At 43.6% G+C, this 18,462-nt stretch overlaps 1 protein-coding gene across 1 annotated transcript in view; it reads right to left on the bottom strand.

The window, feature by feature from the left end:
* Window positions 1-18,462, bottom strand: part of LOC127425081 (fibrocystin-L-like) — a 66,293-nt gene that overhangs the window by 19,827 nt on the left and 28,004 nt on the right. The window contains exons 39-58 of the mRNA XM_051670719.1: window positions 16,768-17,016; window positions 15,866-16,015; window positions 15,423-15,597; window positions 14,418-14,574; window positions 14,140-14,296; window positions 13,658-13,867; window positions 12,687-12,816; window positions 6,557-6,798; window positions 6,206-6,342; window positions 5,046-6,075; window positions 3,150-3,341; window positions 2,686-2,837; window positions 2,428-2,587; window positions 1,990-2,167; window positions 1,782-1,870; window positions 1,481-1,635; window positions 1,171-1,300; window positions 731-849; window positions 392-521; window positions 24-197 (exon numbers count right to left, since the gene is read on the bottom strand). Of these exons, the coding sequence (XP_051526679.1) occupies window positions 24-197; window positions 392-521; window positions 731-849; window positions 1,171-1,300; window positions 1,481-1,635; window positions 1,782-1,870; window positions 1,990-2,167; window positions 2,428-2,587; window positions 2,686-2,837; window positions 3,150-3,341; window positions 5,046-6,075; window positions 6,206-6,342; window positions 6,557-6,798; window positions 12,687-12,816; window positions 13,658-13,867; window positions 14,140-14,296; window positions 14,418-14,574; window positions 15,423-15,597; window positions 15,866-16,015; window positions 16,768-17,016 (4,116 nt within the window). The remainder of the gene's footprint in view (window positions 1-23; window positions 198-391; window positions 522-730; window positions 850-1,170; window positions 1,301-1,480; window positions 1,636-1,781; window positions 1,871-1,989; window positions 2,168-2,427; window positions 2,588-2,685; window positions 2,838-3,149; window positions 3,342-5,045; window positions 6,076-6,205; window positions 6,343-6,556; window positions 6,799-12,686; window positions 12,817-13,657; window positions 13,868-14,139; window positions 14,297-14,417; window positions 14,575-15,422; window positions 15,598-15,865; window positions 16,016-16,767; window positions 17,017-18,462) is intronic.

The raw sequence follows: 18,462 nt of genomic DNA, 5'->3' as shown, positions 1-18,462 counted from the left end.
GTATGTTGTTATAAAGCTTATACCTCTGTAATCAATTCCTCCACTGGAGAAGGTTCCCACCAGCACTCTGGCTCCATAAGACTGTATGTTCATGGCTGGATACTCCTGCCCAATGATCTTGATGTTCCTGGTCAGCAGAGCCACATTCCCTGCAAGCTGGTAGCCACTAGACGTTCCTGGTACACTGTAGCTCTCACCTAAATAACCAGAGCCATATTAAATACTACATATAAATGATTGATAAAATAAAATGCTATAATAGTTTTAATATGTTATTCATGTTTTACTTTTAATATGTAAGACATTATTTTGTAGTTGTATTTTATTATTTTAGCAGCTTTTCAAAACAGCATTATGTGTATTATTGATTTAATAGATCTAGGCGACTAACCGATGTGTGTGTATGATAATGGCTGATCCAGTGTCAGTGTGCGGCCAAAATCGGAGACTGCAGTGATGGTACGGATTTCTGTCTGCCATGGGTCATAACTAGTAGTGGACAGCAGGACCTTATCCCCAACCTGGAGTTAACAAATTATTCCAAAAAATAGGGTTTTTATTCAAACAAAGAAGATTTAGATCACAAATGTGGAGGACAAGTTGATCTAACTGGTAGCTTGGAATCTAAATGGCATCATGAAAAACACATGCTTAACACAAGCAGGACAAAACAGTATAAAGCTGTCTGTGCTATATTTTTCATCTTTGAAAAAGTACTGTAAATTCTGACCTTCCAGTCCACTGCTTCCTGTAGGGAGAGAGTGTTGTTTCCTGCCCGTGCTGTGCTAGCCAGCTTAGTGTGATACACATTGTGTGGCATGCCATACAGATCAAGAGATCCAAAGACACCTGAAAGACAACACCTTTCCATTAAAGTAGTGAAACAAATTGAGATGATTCTCTTTGATCAGGGAACCTACACCTTTTGACCAATGAATTTCCATAACCTTTCCAAATTCTTTTTTAAATATTTTTTTTTAGAAATTGCACATTTCTAACCAACAAAATATTGTTTAGCATAGCATAACTTGAAAATATGATATTCCACTGTATGTCTTTTCCATGACTTTTCTAGGCAGTTTTTAAAATTCCCTTATCCTTTCCAGAATGAGATTTCTTTAAGTTATGGTTAAGTAATTTTATATCTGAGAAACTGTGTAGCTCTCTTACCCAGCACTTTGGACCCTTGGTTTGTTCCAGAAGGCAACAGCCAATCTGGTGTGTTATGGTTTCCTCTCAGTATAATCTGTAGATCACCTCTGTAGGGCTCATCAGGCCACCCAGCAATCAGACGTCCACCCTGAATGAGTGGACGTGTACAGATAGAATTAGTAACTTCAATGTGGGCCATATGTATTGGTGTAAAGAAAGATAGATCTTTTAAGAACCAAATTTAGCACACTGGAAAAGTTTGATTCCAGTTTGATTTAATGGTTGTACGTTGTTATTTGGCCTAGATGTGTATGTACAGTGTGCTTACCTGAATGGAGATGTATGTGGCATTCAGTACAATGTTGTTATATTGAGAAAAAATGTGGGTGGAGGTGCCATTATTTGTGTCTGGAATCTCTAGAACCCCTACTATAGTGAGCTTATTCAGGGAAGGAATTACATCATCCAATACCACCCATTTTCCTTTGAGACAGAATGGAATATGTTTTACAGTTGTGCGCATTACAGGATTTTATGCAGTTGGCATATAAATATGTTGTATGTCATATTGCTGAATAGATATTTTCTATTGTCTTTGCTCAGAGCTTTGTGGCATAAGAGATGCTTACCAGATGGAATGACCACATTAGCACCCTCTTGTGGCACAGTAAAGTTGTTCTCTGGGCTTGACCTCCAAAAAGATGCATTTGACCAGAAACTACACCCAATATGACATGTTTTATTAAAAAAACTCAAACAAGTAACGTGGTGCTATTCTTTAATTCATTTAAAAAAAAAAAAAAAGAAGAAGAAGCTGTGAATGTGTAAGTAACTTACATGAAGTTTGCAGGTCTGTGGCTGGGTGTGGGGACCAGAGTAGCAGGTGGAGCAGGTGAAGGTTGGACACAGTTTGCATAGTAACACTGATATACTCTGAAGTCTACCGATCTGTCTACAACTGCCCGGTCCACACTGTTCCTTCTCCTCCGGCTACTTACACGGTCTCTTCCAGACACTGTAGATGATATAATCAAGAAAATTAATTAGCTGCACAGTACTGAGCAGCTTTGAACAGCTGTATGAATTGTTGATTTGCAGCCACTGAAGATTTAGTCAACATAAAATCATTGTCTTGAGTAGTCTGACCACAGCCATATACTGTATATCAAACTGTTTCCAGTTTGTACACTTTTAATGTCTCTTTTCAGTACAAATGCAACATTGTTATAATATTACTTTCCAAGATGCCTTTAGTGAAAAGATGAGTAGTTTTACCCATGTAATAGAGGTTGTTGGAAGATTGGTTGAAGTACCAATCTCCATTTACATTCACACTAGTGTTCAGTGGCTGGGAGGAACCATTCCTGTAATCTATGATGCGGAACTTGTCAGGCTTCTGAGTCAGATTGTGATTCAGAATTACATAGTTCTCTGGCTGTATAAAGAGGAAAAGAATAAGACTTATTAAACAAGTTCTATAAATCAAATATATGGAATTTGTAATATTATGAAATATGTGTGTGCCCTCTTTACCCGGAAGCCGTAGAACACTCCACTGTATGAGATGTTAGTGATTTGGGAAGCGCCATCGAAGTACCAGTTATAGGTTTGGCCTGTGGGCATCATTGCCATCCAACCAAGAGTGTGGGTCACAAGTTTCTTAAGGAAAGGAAGCACTGATGTGCCTAAAGAGAGATATGACAATGAGTGTTATGGTAACTGACGAAACCAAGGTGTTTTCAAATGTTCTTCTTTTTTAATGATGTTTTAAAATGTTAAAAAACTTAGAGTTGTGTTTATTTCCAGGTTCAAATGAAGGATATCCCAGATTTTTGTGTCTCAGACTTTTGGACCCCACTGTACATGCAGTAGAGATTTATACAGAAACAACAAACACGCCCTTATTTTTAGTATACATGTATCCTACAGTAGTGACGTCAATGCTAATAGCAATTTTGCTGTTTTAATAACAAAAAGAGTCTATATTTTCACCCTACCAAATGAGTTGGTGAGAATCACATCTTTAGCCTGAAGTGAAGGTGGTGAGGGATTGTTGAAGACCAAGCGGTGGAAGTTAATGGTGTTGTCACATACTGCCCCAGGGACGCCAACACTCCACTCTGTTCCTAGAGAGCAGTGCCTCGGGTCTAGCAGGTTACTCCTCGGCACCACCTTGTAGCTAATGTTGCCTTTTTTTTTTAAATATAAAGAAGAGTTACATGGAAGCTCTCATAGTTGCAATTTTTTATCAGTTTGCTCAACTATATCATGTAGAGGTCGACCGATATATCGGCACCGATAACAGATTTCTGGAACTATCGGTTATCGGCAAAAATCCACACTGATAGTTTTTCCCCATTGTGTCCGGTGCTGGAGTGGCTGGGAAGGGTCCGCTGTCATTATACAGTATGAGAGAGGCTTCTAGAGGCGAAATAAAAAATATGACTTCACTGATGCCTTGTGTTGTTTGTTTTGACTTGTGAGACTACACTCTGCATGGAGTGGAACACTTCAGATGCAGATTTAAAACATCAATAATGAAAAAGGTATGCATACAGTACTCTACAGTACACGTTGTCATATCAATATAAAGTAATTAATTTGTTGATTAGATGCTGCATTAGTAGAGAACAGCAGTATGTTTGCAGACAAGGCTGAGGGGACGCTAACATTAAAGCTAACTTCAAGCGGTCAGAACAATGTGTCACATATACACGCAAGTCCTACCCAAATGTATAAATGTCACGATTGTTACCATCTATTTGCATTAGTTTATATCCAGCTGGTCACGTTTATGGAAGAGAGGTAGAAACGGATGACAACACATCCAAATCCAATGTTCTCGTCACATCCTGTCTACTGAGATACCTTCATCTGATCGATTTTTGAAGGCAGCATAGATGTATCCTTCGCTGCCTACAGTACAAAATCCCACAATCGGTTGAACTGAAGAAAGAAAATGCGGCCGAAGAGGCAGTTAGACAGTTTGAGAATAAATGTAATTTTTTACCCAGTTTTTCCAACTTTTAAATACATTTCAAGCGAGAAAGTAGTAATGTTGGTTATCGCCAAAACTCTCTTGATTTTGTTCTAGATTAATAGTCCTTTGTGGTTCGTTTGGACGGGATGAATGCTGGAATCCTAGCAACGATGTGACTTAGTGCTGCTTAGGAATCCTGTCCGAAACAAGTTTTCAGAGGTACCTACGTACACATACGCTGTCCGTTAATTCAATGAATAAAAGGTCAGAGAGGCAACAAGGCAGCTACCTCAGGATTCGGATGCAGCCTCTGTTCTTGAGATAGCTGTGAAAAAGGCCCATAACCATAGCGACTAAAGTAAATAAAGCAAATGTTTGTTAACTGACAGTGAATTTGAATGTTTTGTTTTTTAATTGAGTTAAGGCTTGGTCACATTTACCTTTGCATGGCCTCTTTTTATAGTTATAAAGAAACTCACTGCTAAAATAATTTCCTCATCCACTGTGAATACTGTGTAGCAATGTATGAAGCACTACCCACACAGAGATCACTGCCAAACCACGCAACTTCCTACTGGTCAATGCTGCAAATTTGCGAGTCAAAGTTTACCAAACTTGAACCCTACGTGAAATTTACGTAGGGACAATCTTTGCCACTAGAAGTACATCAAGCAAAATTCCTGATCGTGCAGATATGCATTGAGATGACTGTGTTTTGCCTTCAAAACTTTGCCGAGCAAAGGTAAATATGACCAAGCGATAGCGACTGGATCTAAAACCTTTGGATAACACACAGATCATATCTATTTCCCTACGAGTTACCGAAACCCCCATGTTCATAACCAAACTGTGTTGACATCCGCATTCTGCTGCTGGGTGAACATAGCATAAATTATATCCAATGGGTCTTTACCTGTCAGGGATCCATCAGTATCTACTAGCGCCACCTCATGTTCCCATCTGAACCAGGCCTTATTGGGTGTCTGATAGTACTGGATCCCACTAAACCTAGCACTCCACCCTCCACAGCGGAACGTGCAGGTTCCAACTATTTCTGCCACTCCGACTGCAGCGCACGATGACCGGTCAAAGTTCACGAACTTGGTGTTGATGACACTCATACCATCAGCCAGGGGCAGGACAACACCACGGGCGGTGCAGTGATCATTCCCCAATCCCAGTTCATCCACGTGACCCACCATTGTACTGTTGACCACGGCCGCACCTCCCCCTATTCCCCATCCGCTAACATACTGCTGAAAGATGCTCTTGGCCTCCACTCCTGCTTTCTCATTGTTGACCATCAGGAACTCACTGAACTGCACAGCTCCAACATTCACCCACTCAGCACCTTTCTCATTGTTCCAGGAAGTCAAACGGCGGAAGACAGCTGGTGCTGGAGTTATAGAGCCACAGCCACCATTACGCACAGGGAAGAAATCCTGGAAGATCCACAAGCCAAACCAGCCTTGCGAATGCACTGTATTGTTAAAGAATTCTCCCAATGGTACCTTCTTCTGGCAGATGTTGGCATCATACGAGGGGCCATCCGGGTGATCGTGCATGCGGTACCAGAAACCGAAGTGTGTCCCGCCAGCTGCAGCATTATGTCTAATGGTGTTATTAGGGTTGGTGACCCAGTATCCAGCGGGAGTCACATCATCATTTAGCAAACTGGTGCTTTGTCTTACAAACACTGCCAGATTGTACTGCAGGACGTTGCCAGTCTCAATGCCATCCTCGATGAAGAAGGCTCCGCCCATGATATTGTAGATAACGTTGCGCTCCACTAGTAGATTGTGAGTGTTATGGATGGTGACAGCACGGTTGTAGGACTGGTGGATGGCACAGCCACGCACATACGACTTAAACCGAACATCACCCATCAGATGCCAATGGATCGGGTAACGTCCCAGACGGAACGCCTGCCCAACATTGAAGAGCTAACGGAGGAAAGCCAATGACAAAAATAATGCCATGATTGAAATATATTGGAAATATTTGACATCTTAAAGGCTTAAACTTTAAACTTTTAAAATATTGGAGGTCTACAGTCATTCATGAAAATGTTACCTCTACGTATTCAATTCTGCCGATTGCCATGTTTTTGTTTGGTTGTGGTGCATGGAACATGATGCAGCCACCAAACTGGTCACTTCCTACTTCTTCTCCAAACCTCCCCTGGAAACAAGTCTGGGTGGCAAATTCCCCTGTAAGCAAATGGGATTAAACAGTCCATTCTATCGTGTTGTACTCAATCATCAGTAAACAGTCAAACTAATAAACCACATACCATGGCTAAACAAATTAAATGTTAATAATGATTAAAATGTGTTGAGCACATCAGACATAAATTAATTTGAGGAGTAGACATGAATTTGTCTTCTTGCCATCCAAGATGTTTTTGAAAATTCAAAACCAAACCTGTGTTGAATCCATCAGGGCAAGCTGCAATTTTATCATTCCACTCCTGGTTGTTGGATCCACGGACAACAATGTTCCTAGTAAGAAGGCCAATTTCAGCTCTCGCTTGAAAAACAGTCCCATCAGGCAGTGTGACGGACACTCCCAGATGAGTGTAGGACAGCGGCTTGGTCAGAGTAAGGTTTCTACCATCAGCTGAGACTGAGGCAATTCTCCTCACCTCATTCTCCCCCTGGCTGTGTCTGTGCATTCAATCAGAACATATTTTTTATTTTTAGTATTTAGTAAAAATAAAATTCATGCGCAATAATAATACAGTACTTTTAAAGGGAATATAATAAAATATATTATTAGATGGCTCTCTGGAATACTCTATTTTGATTGGTCAGACACATCATCCAGCGGTCAAATATATTAATGACTGCACAGCCGGGGGTAAAGTGAAAAAGGGATAAATCCCAATTTGCATAACACTCAGCGAACTCTACAAGTAATATAATAAACTAATTGTAACTCAAATCAATATTTTTTATTTATTTATTTGTAATAAGCAGGATAATGAGCATTTTGATGGTCATTTTTGCAATAGAAACACAAACCATAGGATGAATTCAGCTGTTTCTGGAGACTCTGCGCTCTCTTCTAACATAATAATGTGATATCAAATCAAATCATTATTTAATGTCTATTTAATTACTGCAATATAAACCAATTTAGCGTGATACATGGTACAAGAATTTAATTTACAGTCAACCAGTCATTATCACAAAATCAACCAATTTAGAGGTCACTATAAGAAGAAAAATAATTGACTACAACATGCTACAATTGACCTATGATATATGATGACTTTGTTCTAATATCAGTTATATTATATAGGGTTCCCACTGTAATGGAAAACCTGGAAAAACATCCTGGTTACTTGCGTAACCTCCGTTCCCTGATGGAGGGAAGGAGACGTTGTGTCGATGTAGTGACACTAGGGGTCACTCTTGGGAGCCCGAGACACCTCTGGTCTTTGATAAAAGGCCAATGAAAATTGGCGAGTGGTATTTGCATCCCACTCCCCTGGACATACGGGTATAAAAGGAGCTGGTATGCAACCACTCATTCAGGTTTTATGCTGAGGAGCCGAGACAAGGTCTGGCCGCAACTGACTGAACTGTGTTACGTGAACTGGCGGTGTGTGACAGGCAGACTGCTGTGTGCCTCGTAGCCAGCGCACCAGGCCGACACGTAACCTCCCCCGACACTGTTCTGAGTGTCGAACAGCCCTTTGGGGCAAGTCAACTACCCAAAAGATAGAGACAGGCTAGCCCAGTTGTGGCCTCTTATCCCTTTCTTTTTTTCCACTCCCTAAAAAAAAGGGGGATTATCCGACTGGGCCGACCAGGTCTAGTTGTGGGGTGTCCCTCCCAAGGGGAGGACACCGCGGAGACCACACCTCACCCAGAGAGTGGGCGATCCTCTGCTTGGAGACAGCGTTTCCTTTCCGCTGTCCACCAAAGCAGACAAAGAGCTGCTCAGAGATTCTAAAGCTCTGCGTGCAATCCAAATAGATGAGTAAAGCGTGCACTGGACAGAGCAATGTCAGGGCTGGGTCTGCCTCCTCCTGGGGCAGCGCTTGCAAGTTCACCACCTGGTCCCTAAAAGGGGTCGTGGGAACCTTGGGCACATAGCCCGGTCGGGGTCTCGGGATCACGTGAGAGTAGCCTGGACCGAACTCCAGGCACGTTTCACTGACAGAGAACGCTTGCAGGTCTCCTACCCTCTTGATGGAAGTGAGCACAGTCAGGAGGGCAGTCTTCAAGGAGAGTGCCTTAAGCTCAGCTGACTGCAAATGCTCAAAGGGGGCTCTCTGTAGACCTTGAAGAACTACAGAGAGGTCCCATGAGGGAACGAGGCACGGTCTGGAGGGGTTCAGCCTCCTGGCGCCTCTCAGGAACCTGATGATCAGCTCATGCTTCCCTAAGGACTTACCATCCACTGTGTCATGGTGTGCTGCTATAGCGGCTACGTACACCTTCAAGATGGAAGGGGACAGATGCCCTTCCAACCTCTCCTGCAGGAAGGAAAGCACCAATCCGACTGTGCATCTCTGGGGGTCTTCCTGTCGGGAAGAACACCACTTAGCAAACAGACGCCACTTAAAGGCATACAGGCACCTCGTAGAGGGGGCCCTAGCCTGAGTGATCATGTCTACCACCGCGGGTGGTAGACTGCTTAGGTCTTCCGCATCCCGTCCAGGGGCCAGACATGGAGATTCCAGAGGTCTGGTCGTGGGTGCCAGATGGTGCCCCGTCCCTGAGAAAGAAGGTCCTTCCTCAGGGGAATTCACCGGGGGGGGGCTGTCGCGAGGAGCGTGAGGTCCGAGAACCACGTCTGGGTGGGCCAGTAGGGTGGTACCAGGACGACCTGCTCCTTGTCCTCCCTGACCTTGCACAGGGTCTGTGCAAGTAGGCTCACTGGGGGAAATGCATATTTGCGCAGTCCAGGGGGCCAGCTGTGTGCTAGCGCATCTATACTGAGAGGTGCCTCGGTCAGGGCGTACCAGAGCGGGCAGTGGGAGGATTCTTGGGAGGCGAACAGGTCTACCTGTGCCTGTCCAAATCGACTCCAGATCAGCTGGACCACCTGAGGGTGGAGTCTCCACTCTCCCCTGAGGGTAACCTGCCGTGACAGTGCATCCACTGCAGTGTTGAGGTCGCCCGGGATGTGAGTGGCTCACAGCGACTTGAGGTGCTGCTGACTCCAGAGGAGGAGACGGCGGGCGAGTTGTGACATACAACGGGAGCGCAGACCGCCACGATGGAACTAACACGTGCTTGCCCTGGATCAACGGCCGGAACCTCCGCATGGCGAGCAGAATTGCCAGCAACTCGAGGCAGTTGATGTGCCAACGCAGCCGCGGGCCCATCCATAAGCCGGCTGCTGCATGCCTGTTGCAAACAGCGCCCCAGCCCGTCTTGGAGGCGTCTGTCGTGACCATGACGCACCTGGAGACCTTCTCTAGGGGAACGCCTGCCCGTAGAAATGTGAGGTCGGTCCAAGGGCTGAAGAGGTGGTGACAGACTGGCGTGATGACCACGCGATGTGTCCCGTGGCGCCATGCCCATCTCGGGACTCGAGTCTGAAGCCAGTGCTGAAGCAATCTCATATGCATCAACCCGAGCGGAGTGGCCACCTCTGAGGATGCCATATGCCCCAGGAGCCTCTGAAAGAGTTTCAGTGGAACCACTGTTTTCTGTTTGAACACCTTCAAACAGGTCAGCACCGACTGTGCATGCTCGTTCGTGAGGCGTGCTGTCAACGAGACTGAGACCAACTCCAAACCGAGAAAAGAGATGCTCTGAACCGGGAGGAGCTTGCTCTTTTCCAAGTTGACCCGAAACCCTTATCGGCTGTGGTGCAAGAGCACCAGGTCCCTGTGAGCACACAACATGTCCCGAGAGTGAGCTAGGATTAGCTAATCATCGAGATAGTTGAGAATGCGAATGCCCACCGCAGGAAGGGTCTGTGTTGAGGTAGAATCGAGACTTGGAAGTACACGTCCTTCAGGTCTACTGCCGCGAACCAATCTTGATCCCGGATGCTCGCCAGAATGTGTTTTTGCATCAGCATCTTGAACGGGAGTCTGTGTAAAGCCCGGTTCAGTACTCGCAGGTCCAAGATTGGACGCAACCCACCGCCTTTTTTCGGTACGATGAAGTAGGGGCTGTAAAACCCCTTCTTCATCTCGGCCAGAGGGACAGGTTCTATCGCACCCTTCCGTAGGAGAGTGACGATCTACACGCGAAAGGTAGCAGCGTTTTCGTCCTTCACCAAGGTGAAGTGGATACCGCTGAACCTGGGCGGACGCCTGGTGAACTGAATCGCGTAGCCAAGTCGGACGGTCCGGATCAGTCATCGCGACGGAGGAAAGCGCAAGCCACGCATCCAAACTCTAGGTGAGGGGGACCAAAGAGACAATCTCATCGAACGTACCGTCAGGTGGGGCCTCGTGGCTGGGCGGAGCTCAAGGTGCCACACCATGTTGTGGCCGTGCTGAGTCTAGGGACATCGAAGCACTTACCTGGCTCCTTGTGACCAACCCCGGAACAGCCTGGGACAGGGGAGGAAGAGGCCTGTCCTCACAACCAGTGGAGACTGTCACATCGGGGGCGGATCTGTGCCACATCTGGGCCGCAGGGGCGGGGAGACCGCCGCTGGAGCGCCAATCCTGCAAGGATAAAAAGGACGGTGGTCGTGATGACGGCCGTGCACACCGGTTATGTGACCCAGCTGAACTGTCTTTTGCTGAACTGTTGGGTACCGCAGCCACTTGAGCATGCAGTGAAATTAAATGAGAAAGCAAAAAAAGATTCTCCTCCCGGCCCTCCTCCGGGGGATGGAGTGGTCTTCTTACCAGCTCCAAGGTGGGTTTCGTCATCCCTGGGTCGCCCGTCTCAGGGGCATTTCGAAGCCTTCCGTGAGTTCTTGGCAGCCGGCCATGAGACAGGTGGCGTCTGCTTCCTGCAGTGGGCTCCACGCCGGGGCCGGGCTCAAGGGGCGGGCTGCGGCGGAGCCGGTGCAGTCACCGCAGGGGGACGCCCTTGGTGACAAGCAGGCAGGGTGCATGTCCGTCATTTCCGCATCAGCCTGTGACTGGGCAACCATCCCCGAGGGGGGGAGCTCAGCTGAGGCTTCTGCGTCCGACTGGACGAGCCTGCTCTCCGATGCTGCGCTCCAGAACTCATCAGATTTGCGGGCTCCGAACAAGAGGTCAAACTCGCCGTTAGACGAGCCGGCGGATTCGTCCGGAAGCCCGATCGGGGCAGACGAGCGTGCTGGGGAATGGGAGGTCCTATTGGGGTCTCCAAATCGCCCCCAGTGCTAGCCGTGCTGGCCTCATACCCCTAGGTAGAAGGACCGAGGCGGGGAGCCACTGGGGTGGCTTGCTTTCTTTTTTTTTTTTTTCTCTCCCAATTTGGAATGCCCAATTCCCAATGCGCTCTAAGTCCTCGTGGTTGCATAGTGATTTGCCTCAGTCTGGGTGATGGAGGACAAATCCCAGTTGCCTCCGCATCTGAGACAGTCAACCCGCGCATCTTATCACGTGGCTTGTTGAGTGCGTTGCCACGGAGACATAACGCGTGTGGAGGCTTCACGCCATCCACCGCGGCATCCGCGCTCAATTCACCATGCGCCCCACCGAGAACAAACCACATTATAGCGACCACGAGGAGGTTACCCCATTTGACTCTACCCTCCCTAGCAACCGGGCCAATTTGGTTGCTTAGGAGACCTGGCTGGAGTCACTCAGCACGCCCTGGGATTCGAACTAGTGAACTAGCGAACTCCAGGGGTGGTAGCCAACGTATTTTACCACTGAGCTACCCAGGCCCCCCGGGTGGCTTGCTTTCTTACGAAAGCAAGCCGCGACCGCAACGTTGCCATGGTCATGTTCTCGCAGTGAGTACATGATCCATCCACGAAAGCTGTCTCCGCGTGGGTCACGCCAGACACGAAAGACAGCGATCGTGACCGTCCGAAGTTGAGAGGTAACGACCGCAACAAGGAATAACACACAAACGGAAAGGCATCTTTAAAAAGATGCGTTTTTAAAAAGATGTTTCGTGTGTGCTGCTCTTTTAAGAGAAATATACTCTTTTAGAAAAATATACTCTCTTTTTTCTGCCGAAGCGCCCAGGGGCATTCTCTGCAGTGCACCAGTGCAGAAGAGGGAGAAGCCGCTGAAATGCGCCGTCAGATTCAGCAGAGGTGAATGAACAGTCAGCTCAGTAAACATCAACCGTTCGGCTCCAAAGAGAAAATCTGAATGAGTGGTTGCATACCAGCTCCTTTTATACCCGTATGTCTCGCCAATTTTCATTGGCCTTTTATCAAAGATCAGAGGTGTCTCGGGCTCCCAAGAGTGACCCCTAATGTCACTACATTGACACAACGTCGAGTGAGTGACAGATAGGGAACATGGAAATTTCTATTGTTGTTTAATAGAGAATAATTATTGCACTGTTTTCCATTTCGTGCCCCCTACACTGACTGGGTTCACATTCTGTAGTGCGTCACTGGTCACAATTAAATCAACCTGAAACCGAGTTTCACTCTGTGTTTGGCAATGCATTCATACCTATGCCCTGTGGATGCGATGACAATTTCATCTCCAGTCTTCCAGGTGACAGCATCCATTAGTGTCAGTGTGTTTGAGCCGCTCTGTGCAGTCTGGGAAAGGTGAGTCCAAGGGATAGGGACAGGGATTCCTAGAGAAGCAGGTTTGTAGTTAAGCCCTGAACAAAGCCTGTCACTGCAGGGGAGTGACTGGGCACTATGGTGTCTGTATCAGGGAAATATAGCACTTCTGTAAGGCAACCTAAGGGCATTTCTGACATAATTTAAGCGTGTGGGAGAGTTTTGTAGGTCAGATCTATAACTGTGAGGATTACTTAATCTTCTAGAAAGGATTTTGTTTCTGACATTGTGACCTAAATAGAAGAAATGTCAAATCTACTGGAAAAATGGCAATTCTGTCAAGTTATAGGCAAATGGCATCATTTAGATCTTTTAGAATTATAGTTTCAGGCAAATGTTTGTCATTGCTTTCAGAGTTTATGAGCATAGTTTTTAGCTAGTTGTGTTCACAGCAGCAGAAAATGGTTGTCAGCCCTCTTTGGAGTGTTAAATATGGTTATGTATTGTATATACACAGTTCTTTTATGAAACAGAGTGACAATCGCATTCTATTATCAAAGTGGCTCCCTTTAATTTTAGGACTAGCAAACAAATTTTGCCTCAGTCACCATTCACTTTCATTGTATGAAAAAAAAAAAAACCTTAATGAAAGTGAATGGTGACTGAGGCTAACATTATGCCTAACGTCTCTTTTTATGCTCCACAGAAGAAAGGAAATAATACAGGATTGGAACAACAAGTGGTTGACTAAATGATGACAGAATTTTTATATCCCTTTAAAAATAGAATTAAAAGTTGAGAATAAAAGTTTAATCTGTTAGTAAATACGATTATCAATGCCAAACACTGACTGTGTGAATGTAGCCACTGTAGTAAATGATATGTTAATAGCAAGATTTTATACAGGCATACCATGTAGATCCAACACCCCCTCTCTGACAGCCAAGGTCTTGGTTCCATAAACAGGCAGTTCTTGAGAGCGCAGGTGTCCATGCAGTGTGATGATGGCCTTGTGCTGGAAGGGCTGCTGCTCTGTTCCAATCTGCAGAGCTCCACCATCTGTGATCAGAATGTTCTCTGCCTGCAGTTCAATATCTGCCTCATCAAAAATCAGCCGCCCGCCTGAAAAAAAAAAGAGTTTTACAAAGCTGTCAGTGTATAAAATCTGTTGGTAAGCTGGCCTTGCACACAAGGCACATTTAAATAGCACTATTTTACAACACTACTAAATGATAGTGGCCATGTTTCAGTAAAGCTGACATAGTGTTTAGTGTTTTCCCTATGACTTAGGGGCAAGTGTCTCTTCAGACCTGTACATTTCTGTGTACAATGATGTATCAATCCATAGTCTTATGATAAAATTTGTAGTACAGTATTTTATTAAATGACCAGACCTTGGATAAGGAGCATCTTAAGAACAGGTGTGCTTGTGTCCAGGAGGATGGTCTGGCCAGTGGTGATTACAGCAAATGTCCCCTTCTCAGGAGGTGGGAGACCTCTCCATGTATATGGAGATGACCATACATCAATGTAGAAGAAGTCAGCACTGTCCTGAAAGAGACATGCCGTTATAAGCTAAGGTTGTAATATAAATCTATGAGCAGGCATATTTGTCACTTAACAAGAATAAATCTAAATGCTAAATGTTTATATTTATTTAAAGACTTCTTACCATTCTGGCAATTCCTCTGTTCCCCAGCTCGACTCGCACTTTAGTTTGTTGTGATTTGGGCTTAGCATTGGTCACACAGATGATCTGCGTCTGGTTGGCTGACTGGACATCGCAGACAGACCCTGCAATTGTCACAGTGACTTCATTGACATTTGTGCTAAAGGTAAGACAGGGAGAGAAGGGGAAAAACATTGAAATTTAGAATTAACACATTTCAAAAGACCTGAGACAATTAAAAACAATAATACAGTTTGATAACCTGCAATGTGAAGACTAACTTGTGAAACAAAAATACTACTAAATCTGAAACAATTAAAACTATGTATATCTTGGGGTTGGTTTTAGGGTTAATTAGGATTGGAGTAAATGATGACAGAATTTTCATTCATGGGTGGAAAACTAAATTATCCCTTTAAGCTTCAAGGTAAATTTATTTTGAAGCAGAATTGTGCAAGATAAGACTTGAATTGTATTGAGATTTTATTCATTAACATTAGTTAACTACTTTAGTTAACATGCACTAACAATGAAGAATATTTTTTCTGCACATATTAAATGTTGCTTAATGTTAATTTTTTTATTAAAAATTGTGCATGTTAACATTAATTAATGCATTATGAACTAACAAGAACTAATAATGAACAATAAACATGATCAAATATTAATATATTATGTAAAAATGTATTGCTCACTGTTATATGATAACTAATGCATTTACTAATGTTAACAAATAAAACCTTAACCTGCAAAGTGTAACCAATTAAGCTTAAAACAAGAAAAAAAAAATCAAATAAAATATCTCAAATCAAGTCTTATTATCTTACACAATTTCCTTCTCAAGTAAATTTGTCTTTTTTTAAGGATGTTTCAGATATTTTTAATGGAAACAAAGACTAAAAAAATGAAGCTTTATTAAAAAATTATAAATTTAAGATATAAAAATGTATGGGTGTTGCACATTTATGGATGAGTTTGTAATACTAGCAATTATGGTCTGTTCAGCACCTGAAACCTGAGCCAGTAACAGTGAGTCTGGTGCCTCCAGCGGTTCCCCCCCTGCGTGGCGTAACGCCAGTGATAACGGGGGTTAGAGATGATTTATATGTATAGCTGCTTGTGAGGTTGACTGCATAACCTCCATTCATCACTATAATCGTGCAGGCCTTCTCTGCTTCACTTCCTATGGGAGAAAAAAGCACGTTGTTCATTAAGATGCAAGTAGGCAGTCAGACTGTCTTTATCTCAGGTCCATTCATCTGTGACCCACTTCCGAGCAGTCACATTTGTCCTGTTCTCTTGACTGACTTGTGTCTGCTGCACTGTTGGCGTGTTTAGGCTGTAAGCAAAACTTTAAACCAGGTGTTCAGAAATAGAACGACCTACTATGATGGATTAAGGGTCGGTATGCAAATGTGACATTTCAAACTTTTAGAGGAAATTAAACATGCCGTTGTTGGGTGGGACCTCGCAGTACATTTGGGTAGATGTGGAGTTAAGCAGGTGCACGTTGCAGTCTTGGTTACAGATGAGAACTCTGGTGGTGACTGGGTCGAACCCAGAGCCTTCAACTGCAATGACAGCTCCTCCGGCATAGCTTCCTACAGAAATACATAGCAAATATATTCTTTAGTGTCTTGTAACTGTTTTGTTTTATGCAAATATTACAGCAGGTATAGAAAGGAACTTAAAGGGGTCGTATCTATGTAGGAATACTCTGACTTTCAAAACTCCTTCTCCAGACTAAGAAGACCATTTTTGGCTGCAAAAATGTCTCATTTCTAATTTGTGATTTAGAATGTCATAACAATTAATACATTAACACACACACAAAAAAAACAACTATATATATATATATTTATACTGTATATGTATAAAAAAACATAATCTGAACCTTATCCTTAACCCCAACTCTGACCCTAACCATTAGCAAACCCCAACCCTTAAGTCTGACTGTCTAATAGGAATGTTGTTCCTGGACCAACAAGGATCTTACTTGGCAAAATCATGGTCACCGAAATCTGTTCTAACACTATAGAAAAAAATTATGATATGCATAGGCTAATTTAAAGTAATGTAAACTGTGACCAAACTTGATGTTACTAGGAATAGTGCTGCTTAGGACTAAGGCTTTAGGACTATGACATCTGTATTCTGAAGTCAATATATAATGAATAGCTATGTATTAATAATAATAATGACTAGCAGCATAAATGAGCAATTTTTAAATAATAAAACTTCAAAGTAAAACTTTACATATTCTGCTGCAAAGTTTGAATATATGGCAGTAAATTTTGCAAGCTTCTGTCCAGAATTTCAAGTATTTTAGAGTAGAGAAAGTGTTTGTGATTACCCTCATTTGGTGTGACCCCTGTCAACAGCAGCTCATAGGTGAATAAAGACCAGGACAAGGCTTGGCCTTTGACCTGATGGTGGAACATAACCGGAAATGTTCCTCCAGCATGTTCACCAACAGTGCATAGCAACTGAGTATCTGTGATGGACAACACCATACAAGCCACGCCACCGATCTCCAGGGAGACAAGCGCTGCATCTGTGCCAAAGCCGAAACCAGAGACAGTGATTTTTGTTCCAACAGGACCTGTGAGGAAGAGGAAGCCACAAATAACACTTAGGGCAAGACGGAGATATTGATGCAGCTTTACGATTCCTCATCTGTGATTTCCATTGCACTTTCTTTTATCCATCTTTTCTTCAGATATGTTGTTGAATTTGTCTTCATATTCATGAGGCTTTTATATATTTTTGTCTAGATATATATGTTTTTATTAATAATTCTATCAATGGTTTTGAAAATTTTGGTTTTAATACAAGTTAAGCTCTATAGAAAGAATTAGGGATGCACTGATATAAATCTTTTTGGCTGATATGATACCGATTTTAACAAAAACTATAGGCTGATAACGATACTGATATTTTGCAATTTACCTTATTTTGTTATCAGATCACTTAAAAAATTTTCAAAGAGGGGGGCCTGGGTAGCTCAGCAAGTAAAGACGCTGGAGTGACACCTGGAGACACCTGGTATCGCAAGTTTGAATCCAGGGCATGCTGAGTGACTCCAGTCAGTCTTCCTAAGCAACCAACTGGCCTGGTTGCTAGGGGTGGGTTGAGTCACGTTGGGTTAACCTCCTCGTGGTCGCTATAATGTGGTTCTCGTTCTCGGTGGGGCGCGCACGTGGTTGTGCGTGTATGCCGCGGAGAATAGCGTGAAGCCTCCATACACGCTAGGTCTGCCACAGTAACGCGTTCAACAAGCCACGTGAAAAGATGCATGGATTGACGGGCTCAGATGCTGAGATTCGTCCTCCGCCACCCGGATTGAGGCGAGCCATTACGCCACCACGAGGATTTAGAGCGCATTGGGAATTGGGCATTCCAAATTGGGGAGAAAATGGGAGAAAAATCCAAAAAAAAAAAAAAAAACATTCAAAGAGGAACGAAAGCCTTTTCATTGTTCTAACAATAAATAATTTCCATTGAACATTGGATTTGTTGAACACATGACAGGGCAAAATTTTAAAGAGAGCCACAGTGAAAGATACATACAAGACAAAAACATTAAAAAAGATGACTAAATATTATAAAATAGTAATTAAATATTAAATAGTTATTTTGTACTTCTAAAACATTTTTGCACTTTTGCTGCCTTTTAAGGATTAGTAATCGCACAAAGCTATATTGCAAATTCAATCTTTGCAGCATTAATGGGTATCGTAACGATATCTCAGAAGTCAAAATCTGCTTGTTTCAAAGCATTTTGAATGGTTTACCTTAAAATATAGCCTATAGATATGTTCCGCTTTCACAACTGTCATGCCCATTCATGGCATTTTTTCTACATTAACGTGAGAACAAGACAGAATAAAAATGAAACATGTTCTTAGGAGAGCCAACCTTTCTGTGGCAGATCTTTTTTGAAGGAGGAGGAAGTGGGAACATACAAACATGAAACATTTATTTTAGACACACTTTTCGGTGTCACACATAACGGGGTGCTTTTCAGCACCACATAAAATACACGCAC

Source organism: Myxocyprinus asiaticus, chromosome 34, assembly GCF_019703515.2.
Source record: "Myxocyprinus asiaticus isolate MX2 ecotype Aquarium Trade chromosome 34, UBuf_Myxa_2, whole genome shotgun sequence".
NCBI lineage: Eukaryota > Metazoa > Chordata > Actinopteri > Cypriniformes > Catostomidae > Myxocyprinus > Myxocyprinus asiaticus.
Note: the sequence above shows the minus strand (reverse complement) of the source record. Positions and strands in the feature narration are given on the sequence as shown.